The sequence below is a fragment of the Octopus sinensis genome, linkage group LG23 (genome assembly GCF_006345805.1).
Source record: "Octopus sinensis linkage group LG23, ASM634580v1, whole genome shotgun sequence".
NCBI classification, from domain to species: Eukaryota; Metazoa; Mollusca; class Cephalopoda; order Octopoda; family Octopodidae; genus Octopus; species Octopus sinensis.
In genome coordinates this window covers 3,898,263-3,925,916 of record NC_043019.1, presented here as the reverse complement: position 1 = coordinate 3,925,916, position 27,654 = coordinate 3,898,263, and the positions used below count along the sequence as shown (strand labels likewise).

Sequence of the window (27,654 nt, the reverse complement as noted above, 5' to 3'; positions counted from 1 at the left end):
CAAGCACGCAGTTGTCAAGGCAACAAGTGATTACGGAAACTAACAGAGTGTTTTTTTGTTTTTTGTTTTTTTGTGTCGTCTCAAAACGAATGATCGCCCATTCTCATTTATATGCGCTAAGCATTTCGATCGGCGTGCTAACGATTCTTATTTCTTTACTGCCCACAAAGGGCTAAACACAGAGGGGACAAACAAGGACAGACAAAGGGATTATGTCGATTACATCGACCCCAGTGCAAAACTGGTACTTAATTTATCGACATCGAAAGGATGAAAGGCAAAATCGACCTCGGCGGATTTTGAACTCAGAACGTAACGGCAGACGAAATACCTATTTCTTTATTACCCGCAAGGGGCTAAACACAGAGGGGACAAACAAGGACAAACAGAGGGATTAAGTCGATTACATTGATCCCAGTGCGTAACTGGTACTCAATTTATCGACCCCGAAAGGATGAAATTCAAAGCCGACCTCGGCAGAAGTTGAACTCAGAATGTAGCAACAGACGAAATACCACTAAGCATTTAACCTGGTGTAGACGTGCTAACGGTTCTGCCAGCTCGCCACCTTAATAATAATAATAATAATAATAATAATAATAATAATAATAATAATAATAATAATAATAATAAATAATAATAATAATAAATAATAATAATAATAATAATAATAATAATAATAATAATAATAATAATAATAATAATAATAATAATAAAATGTGATAAAAAATGGAGCTGACCCAAAATGCTGATTCTGTAACGATGAGATTGAAATTATAGACCACCTAATCTCAGGGTGTAGAGTCTTAGCACCTGCAGAATATAAAGCAAGACATGACAGAGTCGGCCAGTATTTACACTAGGCAATATGTCAGCATTATAAAATCAAAACCGCTGACAAATGGTATAAACACCATCCTGAAGCTGTAACTGAGGGACTTCCCTGTACATACCGACAAAACTATAAAAGCTAATAAACCGGATATTATTACAAAATATCAAACAAAAAGGATGTGTTTATTAATTGACATGAGTATTCCTTGCGATCACAATATAGCAGCGAAAGAATTTGACAAGATCAGTAAATATAAAGACTTGCTAATAGAAATTGAGAAAATGTGGCATCTCAAGGCGACTACAGTACCAGTGATTGTAGGATCTCCAGGAATGTTAAAAAAAAGGTACTGAAACCTATTTGAAAATGATACTAGGCTTACCATCCCTCAGGGAGTGCAAAAAATCATATTAACTGGAACGACTCATGTACTGAGAAGAGCATTATCGCTGTGAAAACAACATCCATTCGTAAATTTATTTATTTATTAATGTTTTAAATTACATATTTTATCTGTGAAATTACGTGTGTAATCTGGGAATGCATACAATGAGCTTCTCTGCCCTAGGTGTACGGAAAACACCCGGCGAGAAATGGAAGAAAATTTGAAGAAAGAAGGAAAAGAAAATAATAATAATAATAATAATACTTTCTTTTATTGGCCACAAGGGCCGAACATAAAATAAATAGGGATGACACAATACAAGGGACAAGTGGGGTGTTGAACAATACGTTCTTCACGATGGACTCGGCTGATAACCAGATCTGTCCTGCACGCGACAACAGTTGTTTGACAAAGCTCCACAAGTCTGTAATGCACAGACACTGGACAAGTGCATGCAGGACGGTTTCATCGCCCTGTGGACATTTCGGACAGGTCTGACTGCACTTCTGTGTCTGTAATGCTTGTCTCGAACTGGCTGGGCTCCCCTGTAGCACTGCCAGGCCTGGAATTTCTGGAAGTTATCCATAGGCCCCCAACCCCAAAGTCCTCTGAAAAGACCATATGTCTTCGGCTGTTATCAGCATTTTGCTGAGAGGTGTGGCATGCCATTGAAGTAGGGGGTGAAAGCCACCTCCATCCCTGACACACATCGCACCCCAAACAGTTTGACAAAGTGCCGCTGAAACTTCATACACATCTGCGTGGATTCATGTAGGTTACACCCGTCCCGGTCCATGAAGGACCGAGTTGTGGCTTTGTTGCCATGTTGAACCTCTGTACACACATTTTAAGCTCTTGGCAATATCTACTCTACTCTTATACTTGTTTCAGTCATTTGACTGCGGTCATGCTGGAGCACCACCTTTAATCGAGCAACTCGACCCCAGGACTTATTCTTTGTAAGCCCAGTACTTATTCTATCGGTCTCTTTTGCCGAACCGCTAAGTTACGGGGACATAAACACACCAGCATCAGTTGTCAAGCAATGCTAGGGGGACAAACACAGATACACAAACACACATGCACTATATATATATATATATATATATATATATATATATATATATACGACGGGCTTCTTTCAGTTTCCGTCTACCAAATCCACTCACAAGGTATTGGTCGACCCGGGGCTAGTATATATATATATATATACATATATACGACGGGCTTCTTTCAGTTTCCGTCTACCAAATCCACTCACAAGGTATTGGTCGACCCGGGGCTATAGTAGAAGACACTTGCCCAAGGTGCTACGCGGTGGGACTGAACCCGGAACCATGTGGTTGATAAGCAAGATACTTACCACACAGCCACTCCTGCTGTGCTTTTGTGATGCAAAGGTTACCTCACCTCAAACGTAACATAAGTTCTCTGCCTTATTCTCACAAGTGTGAGACATCTGAAAGAAGAAAACAACAAACAGTTAGAAAATAGACAGAAAATTCATTCATAAATTCATCATTACAATACAGAGCATGACAAGATTAGCAGAAGTATTCAGGTATCATTCAGCAGGAAAATTAAATCAATTTAAAATGCCTCACCTGCATATCAATAGCTTGCTCTTTTACTTGTTTCAGTCATTTGACTGTGGCCATGCTGGAGCACCGCCTTTAGTCGATCGAGCAAATCGACCCCAGGACTTATTCTTTGTAAGCCTAGTACTTATTCTATCGGTTCTCTTTTACCGAACCGCTAAGTTACGGGGACGTAAACACACCAGCATTGGTTGTCAAGCGATGTTGGGGGAGGGTGCAAACACAGACACACAAACATACACACACACACACACACACACACACACACACATATATATATATATATACATCTAATATAGGATAAAATTTTTCGAAAAAATTCTATCAATGGCCAACATATTAAAAAATACCTTTAAAGGTTAAATTTATAAACAATTTATAAACAAGGGCAAAAGAAAAAAGAAAAAGAATCAGAAATATTTTCTTTTGCCCTTGTTTATAACTAGCACACATATATATATATATATATATATATATATATATATATATATATATATATATATATATATATATATTTATATATATATATATATACATATATACAATGGGCTTCTTTCAGTTTCCGTCTACCAAATCCACTCACAAGGCTTTGATCGACCCGAGGCTACAGTAGAAGATAGTTGCCCAAGGTGCCACACAGTGGGACTGAACCCGGAACCATGGGGTTGGTAAGCAAGCTACTTACCACACAGCCACTCCTGCGCCTATTGGTCAGTGAATATTTATTATAAATTCCAAAAGCACTTGACTAGGAAAATCACCTACTTTTCACCTCAATATATTAACTTGCACAACACAAATACCTCCTATGACTGCTGGAAAAAATACTGAAAAGCATTGGGACTGTGAGCATGATAAGAAACATAAACCACAAACCTGTTGGATCCTGTTGTTACACGTACGTGTATCTTGTAAAGTAGAACTAACAAACAGTTTTAACCATGATATTAATTACCAGTGACCTAAAATTGGTTAAAAATTGCGGATGTTTTCGGTTTGAACGGCAGTTTTTTCTAGCGGTGTCATATGAAATTGTCACCCATAATTATGACCCTAGTATCGATCTATTGCATTTCAATCTGTTTTAGGGTTAGGGTCAGGGTTAGGGATGGGGGTAAGGGTATATTTTTTTCTTCAGAAATGTAAATAAACCCAATCTGTTTCTTAAACGAGGGACATATTCATACGGCACAGAATGCTTTTTACCTCAATAGATGTCAGTGATTGGTTGAAATTGAAGAAAATTTGCAGAAATTGAAGAAAAAAAACAACAAATATCTTACAAACTATAGAATTTTCTCAATAAAGCCAAGAGAAAAAGATTTTTTATAAACACATTCTACTAGTATACGAAGTTTAAAAAATTTTTGTTACGTGGAAATTATTTTAAAAAACTGCCGGTCAAACCGAAAAGATCTGAAGTTAGTGGTAACGAAGTCAGTAGACAGATAAAAAATGGTAAAGAATGCATCTAAAACGATCACGTTAGAGTTTGTGTGTGTCTGTGAAAAAGTAAAAGTATAATATTAAAACAAAATATACCTGTTAGAATCACTGGATATAATACATCATAATCCAAGATTACAGAATAGATTTGAAAACCTAAAGCACTTTCCCTTTGCAATTTTTGGCGCCGAAATCGGGTAACTAATGCGTTTTATTTTTGTTGCGGGATGAGAGTGAGTGAGTGACAAAGTTTACCTAAACTTTCAATGGTAGAGCAATATCTTTATATATAAAAGTGAGGTTGTGTGCTGTCTGTCTCCTACGATTTAGATTCCTAACTACTCCCACATTTTGCGGTGCAGTTTAACCAAAACCGGGTATCTTATAGTCGTGATTCATATCGAACCCTTCTGGGTATTAGCGCGCGTCTACGATGAGTCTACGATTTAAAAAAAAATTTACCATCAATTTTTCCCATTTTTAATGCATTTTTGGCAAATATAGGGAAGTAACTCTTTAAAAATCTATTATTAAATCTCAAAACGTAAAAAGCTACAGTAACACCCCACCTTTCTGGTTAGCCATATTGAGATGGCTATTATACTTTACATCTCTAAAATGCTTATATAGTTATTTCCCTTACAAACCGAGCAACGCCGGGAGATACTTCTAGTATTATATATCATCATCATCATCGTTTAATGGCTGCTTTCTATGCTGACATGGAAAGCAGACTTTAAACAATAATGATGATATATATATATACATAGATAGATGTATATCTATATTACCCCCCCTCATTCCGGCTATCTGACCTTCCTTTACTCTTTACCCTTTAATCTCTTTAGACACTAATACCTTTCTTTCTATATCACCCTAATCTTTCCCCACTCCTACCGTCGAGTTATCTTGACTGACCACTAACTGGTACACTTTCCCTGTCTTCATCTCTGTATTATCTCTCTCCTTTCTTTCTTTCTTTCTTTTTTTCTTTCCTTTATTCCTTTCTTCCTGTTTTCGATTTGACCTTACAAATACAATCCCTACTTTTAGGTCACTTTAAATAAAACCTATACACAACACTCACACACACACAAACACACATAGATGTATATATATATATACATCTATCTATCAACATATATATATATACACACACATACATCTATGTATACACACACACACACACACACACACATATATATCTATATATATAAAACTGTAGTTGTGTGAGTGTCTGTCCCCTTCGATTTAGATTCCTAACTCCTCCCACATTTTGCGGTGCAGTTTAACCAAATTCGGGTATCTTATAGTCGTGATTAATATCGAGCCCGTCTGGCTATTAGCGCGCGTCTACGATGAGTCTACGATTTTAAAAATTATTTAACATCATTTTTTATTCCATTTTAATGCATAATTTTTTGTGTGTCGATGGCGGCGGAGTTGGCGTCCACGCTCAAACACCTGCACCTATGTTTGCTTCTCCCCCTTCTTCCCTCCCTCGTGAAGCTGTGGGGAAGGGAGTGTAAGGAAATCAACGTCGTAAAGCGTTGTCAAGGAGACCAACGTTCTTTTAGAACAACGACTTCATGGCTTGAAGACACCAAAACAGAAATGGCTAAGAAAGCCCGAATTGGCATCTATAAGGGAAGTAACTCTCTAAAAATGCTTATATAGTTATTTCCCTTACAAACCCGAGCAACGCCGGGCGATACTGCTAGTATATATATATAATGTAAAGTATAGAAGCCATCTTATCATGGCTAACCACATTGGGGAGGGGGTGTTACTGTAGCTTTATAGCCCCAAGAGATCGTCGTCTCTAGCTGGCTATAAAGCTACAGTAACACCCCCTCCCCAATGTGGTTAGCCATGATAAGATGGCTTCTATACTTTACATTATCGAGCGATTACTGTTTCAATCTCATTCTGAGATTTAATTATGCTATATATATATATATATATATATATATATATATACACATATATATATATACTAGCTGAAGGTGACCCGCTCTACGCGCGGGTAAGAGTGTGGTTGTTTCTTTCTGTTGCTTCCTTTCAGCACGTAAAATGCACCATCCGAACGTGGCCGATTGCAGCGCCGCCTTGACTGGCTTCTGTGCCGGTGGCACGTAAAAAGCATCCACTACACCCACAGAGTGGTTTGCGTTAGGAAGGGCATCCACCTGTAGAAACACTGCCAGATCAGACTGGAGCCTGGTGCAGCCTCCTGGCTTCCCAGACCCCGGTCAAACTGTCCAACCCGTGCTAGCACGGAAAACGGACGTTAAACGATGATGATGATGATGATGATTCTCCCTCTTTGTTTCTCTCTCCTTTCTCCATGGCTGGCATTTCTTAACGACGGACAGCAACGTATTGACAGTTTTAACGGCTGGCGTAAAATTTTGAACTTGATGTAAAAGAAAATTCGTAAACACCAAGTTTTGAAGTGATTCTTTCTCACGACCGTAGACTCACCATGGCAAGCATTCAAAACTTCTTTATCATGGACGGCAACACATTGACGATTAAAGGCTGGCACAAATTTTTTAGCTTGATGTAACAGAGAATTCTTTAACGCCCGCTCCCCTAAATTTTAATCCCCTTCCAGCCCCATTTAGACCCCTTTTCTCATTTTGGTTAATTTAACCCGATTTCATACGGGTCTACTGGGGCTACATTTTATAAGATGAGGAATTTTGTCCTAGAGGTCACGCCTTTCATTTGAGGAAAAAATTAGTTGTCATGCAAACTTGCCAGCACTTTTAACATAGGTGTGCATATTTTCAGCTCAACCGACCGACCACATAATGCACACATTATATATATATATATATGTGTGTGTGTGTGTGTGTGTGTGTGTGTGTGGTGTGCACGCATTATATATACAAATGTATACAATTATATATATATATGTATAAATTAAATTAGAGATTAAACCACTAATAGGCAAATGAACAGCAAAAACAAAAACATAAAAATAAAAATATAATATAGAAAATATATAAAATTGAAAAATTTAAATTATTTAAATTTAAAATAAAAATCATTGAATTATATTTATAATTTGTTTAAAAATATATATAACTATTAAAAAGTATTAAAAAGTTTAATATACATAAATACAGATATATACACTTTGTATATATACATTATAGATACATATTTATATATAGAACACACACACACACACACACACACACACATATAAATGAACGCAATAAATATCTGATTCATAATATTTGTTCTCATGATTGTGTCGTGGTGGTGGTGGTGGCGATGATAATTGTCTCTATGAATGCAGACAGATACATAAAAGAACGCCGTTTGACGAAGTTATAAAGAGAAAGTGAAGGGGAGTTAGACGAGAAGGGAGGAAATAGCGTGAGTGAGTGAGGAAAACAGATACATAAAAGAACGCCGTTTGACGAAGTTATAAAGAGAAAGTGAAGGGGAGTTAGAGGGGAAGGCAGGGAATAGCGTGAGTGAGGAAGACAGATACAGAAAAGAACGCCGTTTGACGAAGTTATAAAGAGAATGTGTAGGGGAGTTAGACGGGAAGGGAGGAAATAGCGTGAGTGAGTGAGGAAGACAGATACAGAAAAGAATGGGAGTGGACTTGTGAAAGTGGGTTTTTGGCCCTAGCAACGACACCTTTAAGATAGACGTGCACTAATACCCAGAAGGGCTCGATATGAATCACGACTATAAGATACCCGGTTTTGGTTAACCTGCACCGCAAAATGTGGGAGTAGTTAGGAATCTAAATCGTAGGAGACAGACACACAACTTCACTTTTATATATAAAGATATATACATGCATACATACATACATACATACAAAACAACTGCTCTTTTACTCTGTCAATCACTCACACGTTCACTCATTAAAAAAGTAAATATAACAAGTATGCGTCCAAAAAACATGCATGCGATAGGTGTACGTAAGTTTTGTGTAATCGTGTGTGTGTGTGTGTGTGTGTGTGTTACTGCAGCCACTCATCCATACATAACCTCTCTCTCTCTCTCTCTCTTCCCTTTCAATCACTCACACATTCACTCACTACAAAAAGTGTTTTAAAAAAATTTCAGTTTTCTCTCTCTCACACACACACACACATACACACACACCAGCACTACACTAACAAAAGAACACACCACACTTTCTGTCTTGCACACCCCATTAAACACGCACACACACACACACACATACACACACACGGCACGCCAACTTCGAAAGAAATTCCCTGATCGAATCGTGCTCTCTCAGTCTCTTTCGCTTTCACGCTTACTTCAAAAGATCCCCTTTCCCCTCACACCACATATGTAAAAAAATAAATTAGACGGCAAGGGAGGAAATAGCGTGAGTGAGTGAGTGAGGAAGACAGATACAGAAAAGAACGCCGTTTGAAACATACTTTGTTCATCAGAAACATAAACAAATACACGTGTTTTAAGAAGTTCATAAACACGGTTCTCATACCGAAAGATCGCCCTTCTTTGAATTTTCAATCTGATGTAATGCACACTCTCGAAAAGACATTTCTGCAAAATCTTATCTAAAAATGGTGATCGCTTGTATGCTACTTTGGATGCCCTAAAAATATGAGTAAAGAAAGAAACAGCAAAAAAATATTTGAGAATGATGGGGGTGGGGTGAATTTCCGAGGGTTGTACCCCAACCCCACCCTTTTTCCGGACCAAGAAAGGGGTTTTATGGCATATTAGGTCACCGGAATTCATTCAATGAAAAAAAAAAAATTTTCCAATAATTCCGGGATAAGGGAGGGGGTCCGGTTTCCCACCCCATTTTTTTCCCGAACGAAAATAAGGGGTTTGTAGCATATGAGAAGTCAGGGTACTTGATTCCACCCAAAAAACCTTAGTTTTATTTTTTATTATTGAAAATCGCGCGGGTATACTTCCCAATGGCGGTGGGGGTGAAATTTCCGAGCCTTCCATCCCACCCCCGTTTTCCGGATCCCCAGTTGGTTGGGTTTTGTGGCATATTAGGGGGCCACTGGAATTCTTTCAAAGAAAAAAAAAATTCCAATGATTTCGGGATTGGAGGGGTTCGGTTTCCCACCCGCTTTTTTTCCGAACAAAAAAAAAGGGGGTTACAGCATATTAGGAGGTCAGAGTACTTGATTCCATGCAAAAAATATGAAGTTTTTTTTTTTTTCTTAGTGAAAATCAAACGGGTGAAAGGATCAAATAATACCGACAGGTGTCTCATTTCATGAATAAACGGATATGAAAAGTAAATATAGGCGTAGGAGTGGGTGTGTGGTAAGTTGCTTGCTTACGATCCACATGGTTCCGGGTTCAGTCCCACTGCGTGGCACCTTAGGTAAGTGTCTTCTACTATAGCCTCGAGCCGACCAAAGCCTTGTGAGTGGATTTGATAAACGGAAACTGAAAGAAGCTCGTCGTATATATGTATATATATATATGTAATACTAAGTAATTAAGTAGAAAGAATAGCCAAAACTCTTTGACTGCTATTTCTAAATTCGGTGTGTGGTGAGGCAAATCGTCGCTAAACCTTTAATTACTTAGTATTACTTAAACCTTCCTTGAATGGGGCTTTTACATGCCGAAATCTACTTGGTGAAATTAATGATTATTCCAAATTAATTAGTTTCACCCTATATTATTATATATATATATATATATATATATATATATATATATATATATATAATATATATATATATATATGTATGCGCGTGTGTGTTTTGTGTGTCTGTGTTTGCCCCCCCCCCCAACATCTATTTCTTTACTACCCACAAGGGGCTAAACACAGAGGGGACAAACAAGGACAGACATAGGTATTAAATCGATTACATCGACCCCAGTGCGTAACTGGTACTTAATTTATCGACCCCGAAAGGATGAAAGGCAAAGTCGACCTCGGCGGAATTCGAACTCACAACGTAACGCAGACGAAATACCGCAAAGCATTTCGCCCGGTGTGCTAACGTTTCTGCCAGCACCCCCCACCCCACCAACATCGCTTGACAACCGATGCTGATGTGTTTACGTCCCCGTAACTAAGCGGTTCGGCAAAAGAAGGCCGATAGAATAAGTACTAGGCTTACAAAGAATAAGTACTGGGGGTCGGTTTGCTCGACTAAAAGGCGGTGCTCCAGCTTGGTCGCAGCCATATGACTGAAACAAGTAAAAGAGCAAAAGAGTAAAGAGCATAATAGTTACCATGTTGTTAACCACCTCCTCGCCATATAACTGTTCCACTTTCAAATTACGATCTCACATACATTCCGCTGTTGTGTTTATAATTGAGGTTTTTTTTCCTATCAAGCCCACACACGCACACTTCTCCCCCGCTCTCTCTCTCTCTCTCTCTCTCTCTCTCTCTCTCTCTCTCTCTCTGCCAAGTGGTCAAAGGAAACTGAGAAAAGAGTTACAAACAGTCAAACTGTTTCTGTTCTTTGAAAAAAAAAAACCAAACTCAAAACGAAACTATTTCAAAGCTGGTTCGCCTTCTCACAAAACACCAAACGAACAAAGAATACTGGTCAGGTTTTCTTCGAGGATTTATTTATTTAAAAAGTAAGTTTCTTTAACTTTATAATTACGTGGAGTTGTGTCGTGTGGACTTACAATCACATATTTAAGCCGTTAGTAACCTGTCCCGTTCAGTCATCTACGCACTCACCCATTAATATTGTGTTGAATATGGTTTCACTGAGAAAAAAGTTAAGGGCTATTTAGCTGTTGTTTTTAGCATATCTCACGACCGTCTGATACCTTCCTTATTCGTTTAATATTTGGTGTTAATTACGACAAGTTCTCTCCGGCACCAATAAGCAAGTTAATAAGCCAAATGGGTGTAGAAAGATCTGTATTTATTTTAAAGTATAAGCATAGTTTGCGGGTAAGAAGAATGTTTTACGGTATAAAAAAAATGCCCCGAGGAGGTGAACGACATCAGGAACCGTTATACATCCTTCTGTGATATCAGGAACATGGGTTGTAGTCTTGCAGCCTCTAAAATAAACTTAAGAAGTCGCTGGGTTGGCGGTGTTTGGCCCGTGTGAAAAATAAACGAGCGACGAATTGTTCCAAGTAGCTGGGTCTCATTCTTTTCCAGGCTTCCCCATAAACACTCAGTATTTTGATCGTGGATAGAAAGGTAGGATCTTCCGAGAAGGATTTCCGTTTGAAAACTATTAATATAAACTTACGTTTCCTCAAAGTTATGAGGGAAAAAATCGGACCTTGTGAATCTTCCGAAAGTCTTCTCTCCACTTCCTCGGAAAAGATTTTCCCCCATAAATTTCGGCGGAGGTCAAGAATACGTACACCATCCGTTTTCGGCGTAACCAAAACCTTAAACCTAAACCTTAACTCCTAACCATAACCCTAAACCCCGGGTGTACGTATTCTTTACTTTCGCCTATATTTATATTTATATTTATATATATGTGTGTGTGTGTGTGTTTATGTTCAGTTAAAATTAAAACAGTTTTATACTAAATTGGATAGTTGCCCCATACTTTTGAAGAGTTCAGATTTATTATTCTTTAAGCCGTCACCGGACAGCCTAATTATGATTTAGGTGGGGGAGGTAAAGGACATGTGTGTGTATATGTGTTTGTGTGTCTGTGTCTGTCCCCCTAACATCGCTTGACAACCGATGCTGGTGTGTTTACGTCCCCGTAACTTAGTGGCTCGACAAAAGAGAACCGATAGAATAAGTACTAGGCTTACAAAGAATAAGTCCTGGGGTCAATTTGCTCGACTAAAGGTGGTGCTCCAGCATGGCCACAGTCAAATGACTGAAACTAGTAAAAGAGAGTAAAGAGATATGTGTCGTACATTAGCTCGTTCCATCCATTAAAGTGACGTTGCCTGATTTCGTACTGTTTTGTTTAATAATTGAGCTTTGTTACATATTAATCCGCTATGAGAAAGCGTCATAGTATCAACCGAGTTACTAGGTCAAAGATTGTGTTGCTTGAATGTTATAAGCGTTATTAAGGCTGCGAGCACGTTAGCACGTCGGACGAAATGCGTAGCCGTATTTCGTCTGCCGTTACGTTCTGAGTTCAAATTCCGTCAAGGTCGACTTTGCCTTTCATCTTTTCAGGGTCGATAAATTAAGTACCAATTACGCACTGGGGTCGATGTAATCATCTTAATCCGTTTGTCTGTCCTTGTTTGTCCCCTCTGTGTTTAGCCCCTTGTCGGTAGTAAAGAAATAGGCATTTCGTTTGAGTTCAAATTCCGTCGAGGTCGACTTTGCCTTTCATCCTTTCAGGGTCGATAAATTAAGTACCAATTACGCACTGGGGTCGATGTAATCATCTTAATCCGTTTGTCTGTCCTTGTTTGTTCCCTCTGTGTTTAGCCCCTTGTGGGTAGTAAAGAAATAGGCATTTCGTTTGAGTGCAAATTCCGTCGAGGTCGACTTTGCCTTTCATCCTTTCAGGGTCGATAAATTAAGTACCAATTACGCACTGGGGTCGATGCAATCGACTTAATCCGTTTGTCTGTCCTTGTTTGTCCCCTCTGTGTTTAGCCCCTTGTGGGTAGTAAAGAAATAGGCATTTCGTTTGAGTTCAAATTCCGTCGAGGTCGACTTTGCCTTTCATCCTTTCGGGGTCGATAAATTAAGTACCAATTACGCACTGGGGTCGATGTAATCATCTTAATCCGTTTGTCTGTCCTTGTTTGTCCCCTCTGTGTTTAGCCCCTTGTGGGTAGTAAAGAAATAGGCATTTCGTTTGAGTTCAAATTCCGTCGAGGTCGACTTTGCCTTTCATCCTTTCAGGGTCGATAAATTAAGTACCAATTACGCACTGAGGTCGATGTAATCATCTTAATCCGTTTGTCTGTCCTTGTTTGTCCCCTCTGTGTTTAGCCCCTTGTGGGTAGTAAAGAAATAGGCATTTCGTTTGAGTTCAAATTCCGTCGAGGTCGACTTTGCCTTTCATCCTTTCGGGGTCGATAAATTAAGTACCAATTACGCACTGGGGTCGATATAATCGTCTTAATCAGTCTGTCTGTCCTTGTTTGTCCCCTCTGTGTTTAGCCCCTTGTGGGTAGTAAAGAAACAGTTATAAGCATTATATATCTTTCCACAATCCAAATAATTACTGTCTATTTTGAACACTTTTATGTAAACTGTTTAAACACAAAGCCTCTCTTTATCATTGTCAAAGATTCTGTTTCTTTACATCTTCTCATCGTTGTCAAAGACTATCTCACTGTATTTTAATCCATCTTTGTTAATTAATTTTTAGCCCCACAAAAGCTACACAAAGTCTTGCATTTTACTTTTGAAAATCTTTTTTTTTTTAATAAGTGAAACTGGTTAAGTTAATAAACATCTTTAAAAGACCCCTGCATTTTCAAATCCTCTTCACTATATTAGTAAAGTTGTTGATTATATATTATTAATGAATAACAAATAAAAGGCGGCGAGCTAGCAGAATCGTTAGCACGCCGGGTGAAATGCATAGCCGTATTCTGTCTGTCACTATGTTCCGAGTTCAAATTCTGCCGAGGTCGACTTTGCCTTTTATCCTTTCGGGGGTCGATAAATTAAGTACCAGTTACGCACTGGGGTCGATGTAATCGACTTGATCCCTTTGTCTGTCCTTGTCTGTCCCCTCTGTGTTCAGCCCCTTGTGGGTAGTAAAGAAAATATATATATATATATTAACAAATAACTTCAGGTAAAAAAAACAGAAGGTATCCCATGGGAACTTCATGCTGAAATCCCGAAATTTCTCAAAAAAATTCTGGAAGTATGGCTTAGTACTTTTTTTTCTTAAACTTATTCTATTAGTCTCTTTTTATTGACTGGCTTTCATCTACTGTTACTGGGAAGCAAGCTACTTACCACACAGCCTCACCTGCTCCTAAAGACACCACCACCACCACCACCTCCACAAAGAATTGATATCTTAAAACCAAGGTGCCATGTTAGAAAGCATTGGTGTGGGTGCTGGTGAACTTGTGGTGGTGCCACTCTGTAAAATGGTTGGTGTTAGGAAGGGCGTTAGGCTGTAGAGACTAAGCCAAACAGACTATGGAACCTTGTGTGGCCCATGGCTTTGCCAGTTCCTGTCAAGCCGTCCAACCCATACCAGCATGGAAAACAGTTTTTAAAGGATGATAATGATGGTGATTCACACATACACACACGTGCATATATATATATATATATATATATATATATATATATATATATATATATATATATATATATATTTACATATGTATATATACATACATACACACACACACACACACACACACACACTATATATATATATATATATATATATATATATATACTTATATATACTTATATATACCGGAGTAACACATAAATGTGAAACAAGGTGGAAAAAGAGTACTCAAATACCAGTGGTAGAGTAATATGCTTTATTGAAAGCAGCGGAAAATTCAACAAAACCTATTACTCTGAGTTTCACGAGACCTTTGAAAGTATGCTGTGTGTGAGAAGACCCGGCAGGACAAGTGAGACCATAACCCGTGGCCTCTGCCTGGGATGTAGCCAGTCCACTTATGCATACCTTCCTTCTTGGGACACAAAACTCTGCTTTGCGAAGACCATGTTGAGGCAAGTGAAATCGAAATCGATCAAAAATCAATGGAAATTGTAGTTGTGATACCAGTGCCAGCGGCACGTAAAAGAACCATCCAAACGTAGCTGTTGCCAGCGCTGCCTCGAATGGCCTCCGTACCGGTGGCACGTAAAAAGCACCAACCGATCCTGGCCGTTGCCAGCCTCGTCTGGCACCTGTGCCAGTGGCACGTAAAAAGCACCGACTACACTCACAGAGTGGTTGGCGTTAGGAAGGGCATCCAGCTGTAGAAACACTGCCAGATCAGACTGGGCCTGGTGCTAGCCACTACACATTCTTTATTTTCTCACCGTGTCTCTTTCTGTGTTCCTTTCTGTAGAAGAGCGTCGGCTCGAAACGTTAAAGACTTTTTCATTTCCTGAGCATTATACTAATATGTCTGTTTGTTGTCTACACCACCTGTCTTCATCTTTTTTTTTTGTGAATTCTTCCCCTATTTATATATATGTACACACACACACATATATATGCTTGTGTTTGTATTTATAATGTAAATTTTTCATATTTCAGTATGGCAACACCATATCGATTACCCCCCAATTACATGAGACAGCAAGGCAATTCTGGCAGACACTTTGTTGGACGACATGATGACAGGGAAAAACTGAAGATCTTGATCAAGGATGAAGATACTCAAATAATACAAATTTATGGACTCCCTTATGTTGGCAAAACAAGTCTTGTGAAAACTGTAAGAAATTTACTATTGTTTTCTCATTTTTTTACGTTAACCTTATTGCATTTTGCGTTTCTGTAGGTTATTAGGGATCATTGAGGTTTTACAGTTAAGTTACTGACTAAAGAGAAAAGCATTTCTGGTTCAATCCCATACAATGGCAGTCACTGAAGTCTTTGTACCGTTTGGTGAGTTGGTGGTTGACCTATGATCAAAGGTATTTCTCTTGTAACCATCCTGTCTATTTAAAGGTGTGAAAGACTACATTCTTGAATGTATCCTGTTCTATGTTATAAAAAAGAGGTGCAGTTTGAGAGAGATTTGACTGCTTTTTCTAGTAGATTGGCTTGACAGTGCATGTTCTTGTTTGGCTGCAGGCTTGCCCTGATTGAGACTCAATGAAAGGCATTCTATCTGTGCCTATAGATATATTATCATATCCACAGAATGTAGTAGGTGCTTTTAATGTGGGACAAGTGGGCGTTAAATGATGAAGATGACGATGAGTTAAATAGCCAGAGAGATAAATGAAGTTATTGATGGGTAGAAGAATATATGTAGAGACTAGTTAATTGATAGACAGAGAATGAGAGAGGTAGGAGAAATAAGAGATGGAAATTAAAAGAGATGAAGCAACTTGATCCCATTCTCTGTCCTTGTTTGTCTTCTCTGTGTTTAGCCCCTTGTGGGTAGTAAAGAAATATATATATATATATATATTAACAAATAACTTCAGGTAAAAAAACAGAAGGTATCCCATGGGAACTTCATGCTGAAATCCCCAAATTTCTTTAAAAATTCTGGAAGTATGGCTTAGTACTTTTTTTTCTTAAACTTATTCTATTAGTCTCTTTTTATTGACCTGCTTTCATCTACTGTTACTGGGAAGCAAGCTACTTACCACACAGCCTCACCTGCTCCTAAAGACACCATCACCACCACCACCACCACCACCACCACCACCACCACCACCACCACCACAAAGAATTGATATCTTAAAAGCAAGGTGCCATGTAAAAAAGCATTGGATAATTAAAGATAATTAAAGAGATAGAATGGCAAAGTGACAAACTGTTATCCAGAAAGATACTTAGGCAAACTGTAAGATGAATATAAAGGAATATAAAGGATACCCTGAACTAATGCATAGATAAAAGAACAGACAAAGAGACAGTTATTGAGAGAGAATTATAAAGTCAGACAGAGAAAGAGACAAAGTGATAGACCAATAAATTGATAAGTGAATCTATGGAAATCTTTGAACTTGTTCTAATGTTATGTTTCTAATATGTCAGGTCTGTCAAGAATTGAAGGATGAAATCAACCCCGAAAGACTCCACATAAAACACATCCATTTCTAATAATAGCAGTTGGTCTGATATTTCCAACAGTGACAATACATTCACCATTGTTCCAGTATCACCAACACGAAATGGAAAATTTGTATTTTTGATGATTTCCAGAACATTCAAGAAAGCTTCCTTCCAGGTTTCCAGGAGCTTTGTGACAATGGCTTTCCACTGCACAGAAAACTAAAAATCATTCTCATATTAAGTGGTGGAGAACAATTTCAGTTTGATGGAATCAGGTTTGGAAAGTGTAAAGTGAGTCCATTGTCCATTAAAGATGCCCAGCTTCTTTTCGGTCGCTGTTCAGACATTAAAGATGCCCAGCTTCTTTTCGGTCGCTGTTCAGACATTGAGACGGATGATGAGAACAAAGAACAAATACACAACATCATCAGATATGCCTGTAGCCTGCCAGGACTTCTTATTTACTTTGCAGAAATATTCTCCCAGTTTCATCATCATTTATCTTTTGATGATATCTACAAAATGATTTGTGATGAAACCAAGCTCAATGACTGGCTGGACGAATGTACAATTAACAGACGTAAGATCAAACAAGAAATGGACAAGTACTTTTCTCAACTCTCTCTCGAATAGCAAGAAGCTCTCAAAGTGCTTTCATATTTTCCTGGAAGATTTGGTATTGAGGAAGCTGTTGAAATGACTGGTTCTTCTAGTCAACCAGCTTCCAAGATGCATGTTCTGATGCCGCTTGTTGAACAAGGTTTGATCAGTTCAGATTTAGAATTACAGAATTTCCAAGTACAAGAATTAATACGTGCAATTACTAAACAACAGATTGTCAATGTACACAGCAATGATTTGGTAAAGCTCAAATATACAAACATTATTGGGAAAAGTCTGATGAAGGCTCAAGATATTTATGATAAAGGCCTCATATATGAAGCGCTCGGAATAATGAACAACAACTGGGAAAATATTTCATTTCTGATGAAGAAAGGGATTGATGTACCCTCAGATGGTAGGACATATGGAGTTTATTATGAGGTAAGATATTTTGTCCTTAACAAGGTGTCTTGTATCTTGTGTTGTAAGTCAGTCTTTCATATGTCGCATTTTCGTTTAACCTGAGTTACATCTTCCCACATCTTTACCATTGGTTCTCAATTGAGGGCCATATGGCCCATGGAGGTCCATATAAGAGTTTGCATGCACATCCAAAACTTGCCATTTACCAGTTCCCCGTTCGCCTGTCATATGCAGTGACTATCAGTAAATCACAACAGAAGACTTTTAATAAAATGGGGCTATTCTTACCTGAACCTGTATTCAGCCATGGCCAGGTATATGCTGTCAGGTATGAGGTGGCGAGCTGGCAGAAACGTCAGCACGTCGGACGAAATGCTTAGCCATATTTCGTCTGCCGTTACGTTCTGAGTTCAAATTCCGCTGAGGTCGACTTTGCCTTTCGTCCTTTCAGGGTCGATAAGTCAAGTACCAGTTATGCACTGAGGTCGATGTAATCGACTTAATTCGTTTGTCTGAGCTTGTTTGTCCCCTCTGTGTTTAGCCCCTTGTGGGTAGTAAGGAAATACGTATTTCATCTGCCGCTACGTTGTGAGTTCAAATTCCGCCGAGGTCGACTTTGCTTTTCATTCTTTCGGGGTCGATAAATCAAGTACCAGTTACGCACTGGGGTCAATGTAATCGACTTAATCCGTTTGTGTGTCCTTGTTTGTCCCCTCTGTGTTTAGCCCCTTGTGGGTAGTAAAAGAAATAGGTCAGGTATATGCTGCATTCTCAAGGGCTTGCAAACGATCTGATGTGAAACTTAAAGTTATCAACACTGACAAAGAAGGGAAAGTAGAAGAAAGAATTATTATTATTATTATTATTATTTTTTTATTATTATTATTATTTTTTTTTTTATATTATTATTATTAATATTATTATTATTATTATTATTATTATTTTTATTATTAATATTATTATTATTATTATTTCCCTGCAGCAGTAAAGATTTGAAATCATTAATATTTTTCATAAAAACGTTGATTTCAAATTTTGCTACAAGGCCAGCAATTTCTGGGAAGAGGAAAATTGATTTGAACTCAGAACACGAAGACAGACAAAATGCCACCAAGCATTCTGTTTAGTGTGCTAATGGTTCTGCCAGCTCACCACATTATCCCTACAGACAAAATATTAACACATGTTACTGTCTTTGTCTTTTAGATAACATTAAAAGCCTCAGATATACTGATGCTATGTCACCCTAGAGATTCAAGACAGTTTTTCCAAGCATGTCTACAAAACTCCCTGTTATTTGGTAATGAAGAAGAACAAGCTTTTATGAATATAGCATATGGTGTATCATTGACAGATTTACCAGGTATGATATGACGATGATATGTAGATTTTGTCATCCCACTGATGTAGATAATATGCTTAACAGGAATGTTGAGCATTTAGCACCATTCTTTGTATATTTTGCTAAATACTGAAGAGGTGTTTACGAGATTATATAATGTTTCTAAAAGCAATTACGTAATACTAGCAGTAATTTACCAAAATACGTGTATGTTTCATAAAGCATGATTTCTATACTTTATTAACATTCTATACATATATCCATACATGCATGCTCCCATCCCTATATATGTATGTACATAAACATTTGGAAGGCAGCTCCTTGAGCAACCTTCTTTGTCCGATAACCTTGAACACATGACCAAGAAGTCATAATTTTAAAACATACTTAGGTCAGACACAAATGTGAATCATATTAATTCTGCAGGAGCTGGTATGAATTTTTTCAGAGGGATCTGAGGGGGTGACCAGGGACATTTTTCTGAAACTGGATGATTTGATATGGAATAACCCATATACATATATATGCATATATATATACATATGCTTACATGCATGCATCCATCCATCCATTCATACATGCATACATACATACATACATACATACATACATACATAATATATACATATATATGTATATATATATATATATGTGTGTGTGTGTGTGTGTGTGTGTGTGTGTGCGTATATATATATATATATATATATATATATATATATATATATATATATATATATACTAGCAGAATTGCCCGGCGATGCTCGGGGCTGAATTGCTTGAAAGTACTGTTAATGATTGCACTGAATTATGATGATTATTCAGGCAAATATCGATATAAGTTTACGGTGGGAGATAAGGACTTAACGATCAAACGTGTGCCATTGCATTGTTTTGGGGGAACCAAATTTCTATAGGGGCACCAACTTTAAGTTTGAGAATGTGTGGTGGTAGTCCGGTGGGCTCAAAGGAATTGAGTACCTCTGTTGGATAGTTGATGACGTCCTCTGGGTCAGGAGTTGTATCGATAGACTTATATACATAGACATCCCCAGGAATGAGTTTTAGCATTTCATCATTAATATGGTGAACAGTTTTATTCCTCGGGGCCAGAATAGCCCTTTGGCCAATCCAATCCATATTCTGATAATTAGCTTGTAGATCTGGGAACACTGCATCTCTGAGATCAGAAGGCGTTTTAACAATGGTACAAATGGAATCGATGGCAATATTACCATTTTCATCCCCTGGTATTTTGCCTTCGCCAAGTGCAAGGAGAGTGTGAGAAAATGCTGCTGATGTGATATTATGTCGCATATGAACACGCATATTGGTGTGAAATTTGAGAATCTTCACCAGTGGCCACAATGTGGATGACTTAAGACACGCACTTACTGCATCAGTTCTAGTCCCTTTGGGAATAACGGGAAGTGTTTGTCGGAAGTCCCCTAAAAGAAGAAGTGTTATGCCTCCCATGGGAGCTGAAGAGTGTTTGATGTCTCTGAGCGATCTATCTAGTGCCTCAAGAGCACCTCTGTGGGCCATCGTGCATTCATCCCAAACGATAAGCTTGCATCGTCCAATTTTAAAACAATAACCAAAGCCCCTTCTCCAAAAGGGGAGGGTTACGGTTTACAATTATTTAACAAATGCAACACAACAACGTTTCCCTGACGAGGAACCAACAAACGTGATTACAATAGTCAAACAGTAATATAATAACAACAAACCTTTTTAATGTATCCCCATTTATGTGAAACCACTTATTCAAGTTCAAGTCATTGATGCAATTTTATACGAATTGCTAATACACACACACATAAAAGGGTGAAAAATTGAATATTAATTTGATTAATATGAATTGAATCCAGTGGTGTAGCATATAAGACCATAGCGGATCTTCTTGTAGCAAAAAGGATGACCAGTATTAATTGCTCATCCCTTTTATATAAATTTCACTTTAATTGTTGCACACTTGCAAAGAGAAAGGAGGAGAAAGTGTAGTGGTAATGGTAGAGTGAAGCACTTGAAATGAAAGAGGGAAATCGTAAAATATTAAGTTTTCTCGAATTTTTCTTAATTGGGGGTGAAATTGAAAAAAACTTTACATGCCATGACCCAATGGATTCTACTTTGAAAAATGATAGGTAAATTCCAATTGAATAAATTCTATATTGCAGAATTGTATAAAAAAACGAACGGTTTGGGAGGCAGAGAAATCTGCCTTTTATCATAAGAGATACACACACACATAATAAGGGTGAAAATTGAATATTAATTTGATTAATATGAATTGAAAACCAGTGGTGTAGCATATAAGACCATAGCGGATCTTCTAGCAAAAAGGATGACCAGTATTAATTGCTCATCCCTTTTAATAAATACATTCACTTTAATTGTTGCACACTTGCAAAGAGAAAGGTGGAGAAAGTGTAGTGGTAATGGTAGGAGTGAAGCACTTGAACTGAAAGAGGGAAATCGTAAAATATTGAGTTTTCTCGAATTTTTTTCTTAATTGGGGGTGAAATTGAAAAAACTTTACATGCCATGACCCAATGGATTCTACTTAGAAAAATTATAGGTAAATTCCAATTGAAGAATTTCTGTATTGTAGAATTGTGTAAAAAAACGAACGGTTTGGGAGGCAGAGAAAATCTGCATTTTATCATAAGAGATGCATTGAGTACTGTTCTCACTTATGGGCAGGTGCTCCTGCAGATTGTTTCACTCTGTTGGGCTGCATTCGATGCTGTATTCATATTCTATTGGTCCTGATCTATCTTCTAATTGGATTCACTCTCTCATCGTCATCATGTGGGTCTTCCTTGTCCCTTTTCTATAAGTATTTCCATAGACATTGTTCAGCTGAGCTCTCCTCTCTGGTTCCTCCTCCAAGAACTTATCACCGATCAACCAGACTTGTATCCATCAGTATCCCGTGCAACCTCCTAAGCGCCGTAAAGCCCTTTACAGAACCAGTTTCTTCCCTCACGCCTCTGAACTTTGGAATTCCCTTCCACAGTCTTCTTTTCCGCTTTAATATGTCCTTCAGTCTTTTAAGTCTAATGTACATCTTCACCTATTGACTTCTGTCTGGTGTCCATTTATTCTAGTAACTCTTAGGTTTTCAGTGCTCTAAGGATCCTGTAATTAGTGAATGCTTTAAAAAAAGAAAATACATACATATATATTTGTATATATAAATGGATGAATAAATTATCCTTTGTTTACTGTTAACATGGAAAATGTTGAGATAGGTTCTCTTTCTTTCCTGATGAGAAGATTGTAATTGACACCGTTTATTCCTTTGGAATAAAACCAATGTTGTCTTCGAAACATATGTCGATAGTAAAAGAATTTGAATAGCATCTGCATTCAACTTCATTTATTTACTTGTATTTGTATATATGTATACATATACGATGGGCTTTTTTCAGTTTCTTTCAACCAGATCCACTCATAAGGCTTTGGCCAGCCTAAGGCTATAGCAAAAGACACCTGTCCAAAGTGTAATGCAGTGGGGCAGAACTCAGAACCCTTTGGTTGAGCAGGAATGTTCTTACCACACAACCATGTCGGAGCCTTTTAATGAATAATTGATGATAAACATCATTTGTCTGCTGTGTGAATTGAACACACCATGCTATATTGAAAAGGCAATGGAATCCAAATTAACACTTGAACCACATTACCACTATGTAATACATGTGAGTCTTTAAGTTTATTAATTACTGGTTGAGACGCCATATCTCGTTATGAAATCATAATACGCTACTGGGTATATGAAAGGCTTATCAGTTGATACTGTGCTGTTGTACAATGCATATACACCCATTACTTATTTTTAATACTGATTGGTCTGTTGTTGTTGTTGCTGCTGCTGTCATTGTTGCTGACCTCCAGGTCAGTTTTGATAGAATGACCTCTGATTGAAGGTGTTCTATCTGATCATACCATTTTCTATGTATATCAATAACTACATCATCTAGTGTGCTCTTCCTTTTGTAAGATGACTCATTGTGATTTGAGTGAAATTTAGCTGTTATTTCTGACAATATTGAGTTAATGTGTAGAGGCTACCATTGCCAGTGATGTTGTCTGCTGCTTTTTTATTATTTGTAGATGTTGCTGTTGTTGTTGTTGTAGGTGTAGCTATTACTTTGGGCATCATTGTAACACAGAATATTTTCTTGTGTTTTCCACAGGTTATGGAGAATACAAAGAAGCCATGGAGCACTACAAGAAGGCTTTGGATGTATTGAAATCGAGAAACATCCAGTACCGACAGGTGCTGCTGTACAATAGCATGGCAGCCAATGCCTATATGCGGGGAAATCAGGTGGAAGCCTTGAAGTATGTCGTACAAGTCAGATGAAAATCTCTCTCCCTCCCACTCTCTCTCCCTCCCTCCCACTCTCTCTGTCTCTCTCTCTATCTATCTATCTCTTATATCTATTATACTATCTCCAAACCTTCTTTTCTCTTATTCTCTGTTTTCCTTTCTTCCTCATTCATCTCTAACTTTTCCTCACTCCCACTTTTGTTCTTTAGTATAATGTGGTGGTGGTGGTGGTGGTTGTGGTGGTATCGATGATGATGATGATAAGGATAATGATGATGATGATGATGATGATGATGATGATGATAACTGCTTGATTTGTCCTCAGTTTTGCAGAAATGGGTACAACATGACCGTTAATGATGCGAGTCCACAGATGGTGCAGGATGCGAAGATCAAATGTGCCTCTACCACCCTGGCCTACAACCTCTCATTTGTTGGTAATAACTGTATTATGTCTCTCATGGTGGTGATGGTGGTGGTGGTGGTGGTTTTATTTGGCCCCAGGTCAGCACTTGTTGAGCAGATCTATGATCAAAAGTCTACCAGCTGTAAAAGTCTAACCTTTTTCTTATGTGTAGGGAAACAAGGGGTACATTGTCTAATGTGCCCTTTTATTAATAGGCAGTGATTTGCAGGGGAAATTTTGATTGTTATCTATTTCTAGCAAGTTGAGTATCCACATAGAGGCTTTCTTGTTGATTTGCAGTTGTGGTCATGTGTAATATGTGACAGAATGTGGTTTGTGTCTGGTAATAGTTGCCATGAGTGAAGGCACAGGTCTTAGTGTTAGACTCATGATCATAAGATTGTGGTTTCAATTCCTGGAGTGGGCGATGTGTTGTTTTCTTGAACAAAACACTTCATTTTTTCGTTGCTCCAGTCCAGTCAGCTGGAAAAAGTGAGTTATCCTGTGATGGACTGGTGTCCCATCCAGGTGGGAAATATTTACGCCATGGAAACTGGGAAACTGGCCTTTATGAGTCGGTGTGATGGTGTTGTTGTTTAGTCAGGGGCCTTTCTCCTGACTATGCGCATGTCTGACATGTAGCTAAACCGACTGCAAGACTAGTTACAATCCACAGACCCATAGCCCAACATGTACCATGTATGCAAAGCTGAAGACTACATTATAGATTCTGTCATGTGGTTGTTAAGTGTATGTGGACATGAGGGGATGCTGAGAAAGTTCCTGGCTTTGAGTTAAGGAAAGTGCAGGAGGATCAGTTAATTATGATTTTACTCAACATATTCCCCTCACAGATTCTCACATTTGCTGCAGAGGTCCTTCAGTTTTTCTAAGTCCTGTAAAAGAATTTAGAAAGTTGGGCCCCAACTAGGTCTTTCACGATATCCTTAAAGCCAGGCACTTTCCAGCACCCCCTCATAAAACATGTGATTATGTACACACAGAGGACGCTGAAAAGTTTCAAGTTTGATAAAAGAAAATAGAGGAGGATCAATTAATTATGATTTTATTGCCAGGTGGTTGGTGTTAGGACAGGAATCCAGGTGTAAAAACTGTGCCAAAACAGACACAGAAGTCTAGCACAGGCTCATGCCCGGTCAGCTCCTATCAAACATTCCAACCCATGCCAGCATGGAAGGTGGACTTTAAATGATGATGACGATGACAATGATATTCCCCTCTCAGATTCACATACGTCCTACAGTCGTCCTTCAGTTTTTCTAAGCCCTGTAAAAGAACTGTTTTACCCCCAGCCAGATCTTTCTCGATAGCCTTAAAACCAGTAACTTTTCATCACCCCACTTAGATGAACATGTTTATCTTTCACCTGTCCAGTGTACCAAAGGTAGTGTGTTTATATACTCATACAAGATCTTCGTCTTCTTCTTCTTCTTCTTCTTCTTCTCTTCTCTTCTTGTCTTCTTCTTTCTTCTTCTTCTTCTTCTTCTTCTTCTCTTCTTCTTCTTCTTCTTTCTTTCTTCTTCTTCTTCTTTCTTCTTCTTTTCTTCTTTCTTCTTCTCTTCTTCTTCTTCTTATTCTCTTCTTCTTCTTCTTCTTCTTCTTCTTCTTCTTCTTTCTTCTTCTTCTTCTTCTTCTCTTTCTGTTCTTCTTTTCTTCTTCTTCTTCTTCTTCTTCTTCTTCTTCTTCTTCTTCTTCTTGTCTTCTCTGCTTCTTCTTCTTCTTCTTCTTCTTCTTCTTTTCTTCTTCTTTCTTCTTGTGCAGGTTATTATGATAAATGTGAGAATATTGACAGAAAACTTAAAGAAAATGTCAGGCTTGACTACTCCTGTTTTATCTAAAATGCTGAATACAATGGGTGTTAATTACGAAATGAGTAAGTATGGTACCACCAGCCCCCTTTTTTCCCCTAAATATTTTGTTACTTTCTATTTAGCACAGGTGTGGCTGTATGGTGAAGAATTTTGTTTCCCAAAAACGTGGTTTTGAATTCAAGCCCGCTGCATGGCACCTTGGGTAGATGGTTTCCACTATGGCCCTGAGACAACCAAGTCAATTTGTGTGAGTGGATTGGTTGACAGAAACTGATAAAAGCCATATATTTGTGTGTGTGTGTGTGTGCGTTTATGTTTATGAGTGTGTTGCTATCTCCCTACCTACCTTGACTTTGCATGATAGTTGTAAACGAATGTCACTGTCATCCATGCAGTGTTGTTCATTTACAGTCTCTGTGAAAGCATCTCTGATCTCTGGCCATAGGGAAATATTACGTTTATATTAGTTCATTTTGTCTTTTAACAGATGGTTCACAATATAATAAAGCAATCAAATTTTATAATGCTGCACTTAGTGAAAGATTGAAAATTGTTACTGTAAATCCAAAGATATCTGTGATATCGTACTGTAATGTAGCAAATTTATTATCCCGAAACTTTGGCAAACACAGTAAGTACAGAGTTTTAAGTTTTAAGTAAAATCTAAAACTACAAATATAAATATTTGGTCGTTTTCTTTATTAATTTTCTTAAGGGGACAAGCTGGCAGAAGCGTTAGCGTGCCAGGTGAAATGCTTAGCGGCATTTCATCTGTCTTAACGTTCTGAGTTCAAATTCCACCGAGGTCAACTTTGCATTTCATTGTTTTGGGGTCGATAAATTACGTACCAATTGCATACTGGGGGTTGATCTAATCGACTGCCCCCCCACTACAAACACCAACACCAAAAGTTTCAGGCCTTGTCCCTAGAGTAGAAAAGAATATTTCTCCTTCTTAAGATGGTGAACTGTCAGAATTACCAACACGTTGGGCAAAGTTGTTAGTGGCATTTTGTCCATTTATATATTCTGAGTTCAAATTCTGTCAAGGTTGAATTTTAGCTTTCATCATTTTGAGGTCAATAAAATAAGTACCAGTAGTATACTGGAGTCAATGTAATTGATTTACTCACCTCCCCTGAACTCGAACTAACCTACTAATATGAAACCCATATTTCATACAATCAACATGACTTTACCTTTCATCCTTTCCTCGGTCGGTCATAAAGCAGGTACCAGTCAAACACACTGGGGTTGATGTAATCAACTCAACTTACCCCCCCAAAAATTGCTGGCTTTGTGCCAAAATTTGAAACTAATATTTCTCCTTCTTCCTCCAGGTAAAGCACTTCAACTCCTGTTCAGTGCCAAGGATATCCAAAAGAAGCATAGATGGCTACACATGAACACCTCCTTGGTATTGCATTACACTGGTTATGTGTATCTGAGAATGTAAGTACTTTGGTTTGATAAGCCTCATTGGTCAAGTGCATTTGAGATTGGAAGTAGTTTCGTTTGACCAACCAGATTAACTGAATGTATTTGCGAATGTAAGTAATTGGTTGATTGTGAATGTGAGGCTGTGTGTAATTTAGACAACAGTATTCCAAGAGTTAAAATGATTTTATTTATGCGCTCAAGTTGGTCCTGAATCACAAAATTCTCCACATTGAGTCAAGAAGATATAAGAAACTTAATGCCACATGTGTGGTAGCTACATACAAACGCTTAAACATGAATATTTGATTTAAAGGTATTTTCCCTCCTTCTAGGAATGCAGCTGGGATATACCAAAATATGTGTTTCA

General features: G+C 38.0%; 2 protein-coding genes across 3 annotated transcripts in view; both read left to right on the top strand.

Moving 5' to 3' along the window:
• The window catches only part of LOC115223659, a 232,348-nt gene that overhangs the window by 192,685 nt on the left and 12,009 nt on the right, over positions 1-27,654 (top strand). The window contains exon 7 of the mRNA XM_036512387.1: positions 25,798-25,909. Coding sequence (XP_036368280.1) covers positions 25,798-25,874 — 77 coding nt within the window. The 3' untranslated portion in view covers positions 25,875-25,909. The remainder of the gene's footprint in view (positions 1-25,797; positions 25,910-27,654) is intronic.
• LOC115223652 lies at positions 17,268-24,017 on the top strand. 2 transcript variants are annotated; one of them, XM_036512393.1, is made up of 4 exons: positions 17,268-17,946; positions 19,135-19,291; positions 23,473-23,620; positions 23,935-24,017. In XM_036512393.1, the coding sequence occupies exons 1-4, from the start codon at positions 17,599-17,601 to the stop codon at positions 23,957-23,959; spliced, it is 678 nt and encodes a 225-aa protein (XP_036368286.1). In that variant the 5' UTR covers positions 17,268-17,598; the 3' UTR covers positions 23,960-24,017. The 2 variants fall into 2 exon arrangements, with proteins under 2 accessions (XP_036368286.1, XP_029650183.1); XM_029794323.2 differs by lacking the exon at positions 23,935-24,017 and having other exon boundaries at positions 23,473-23,733.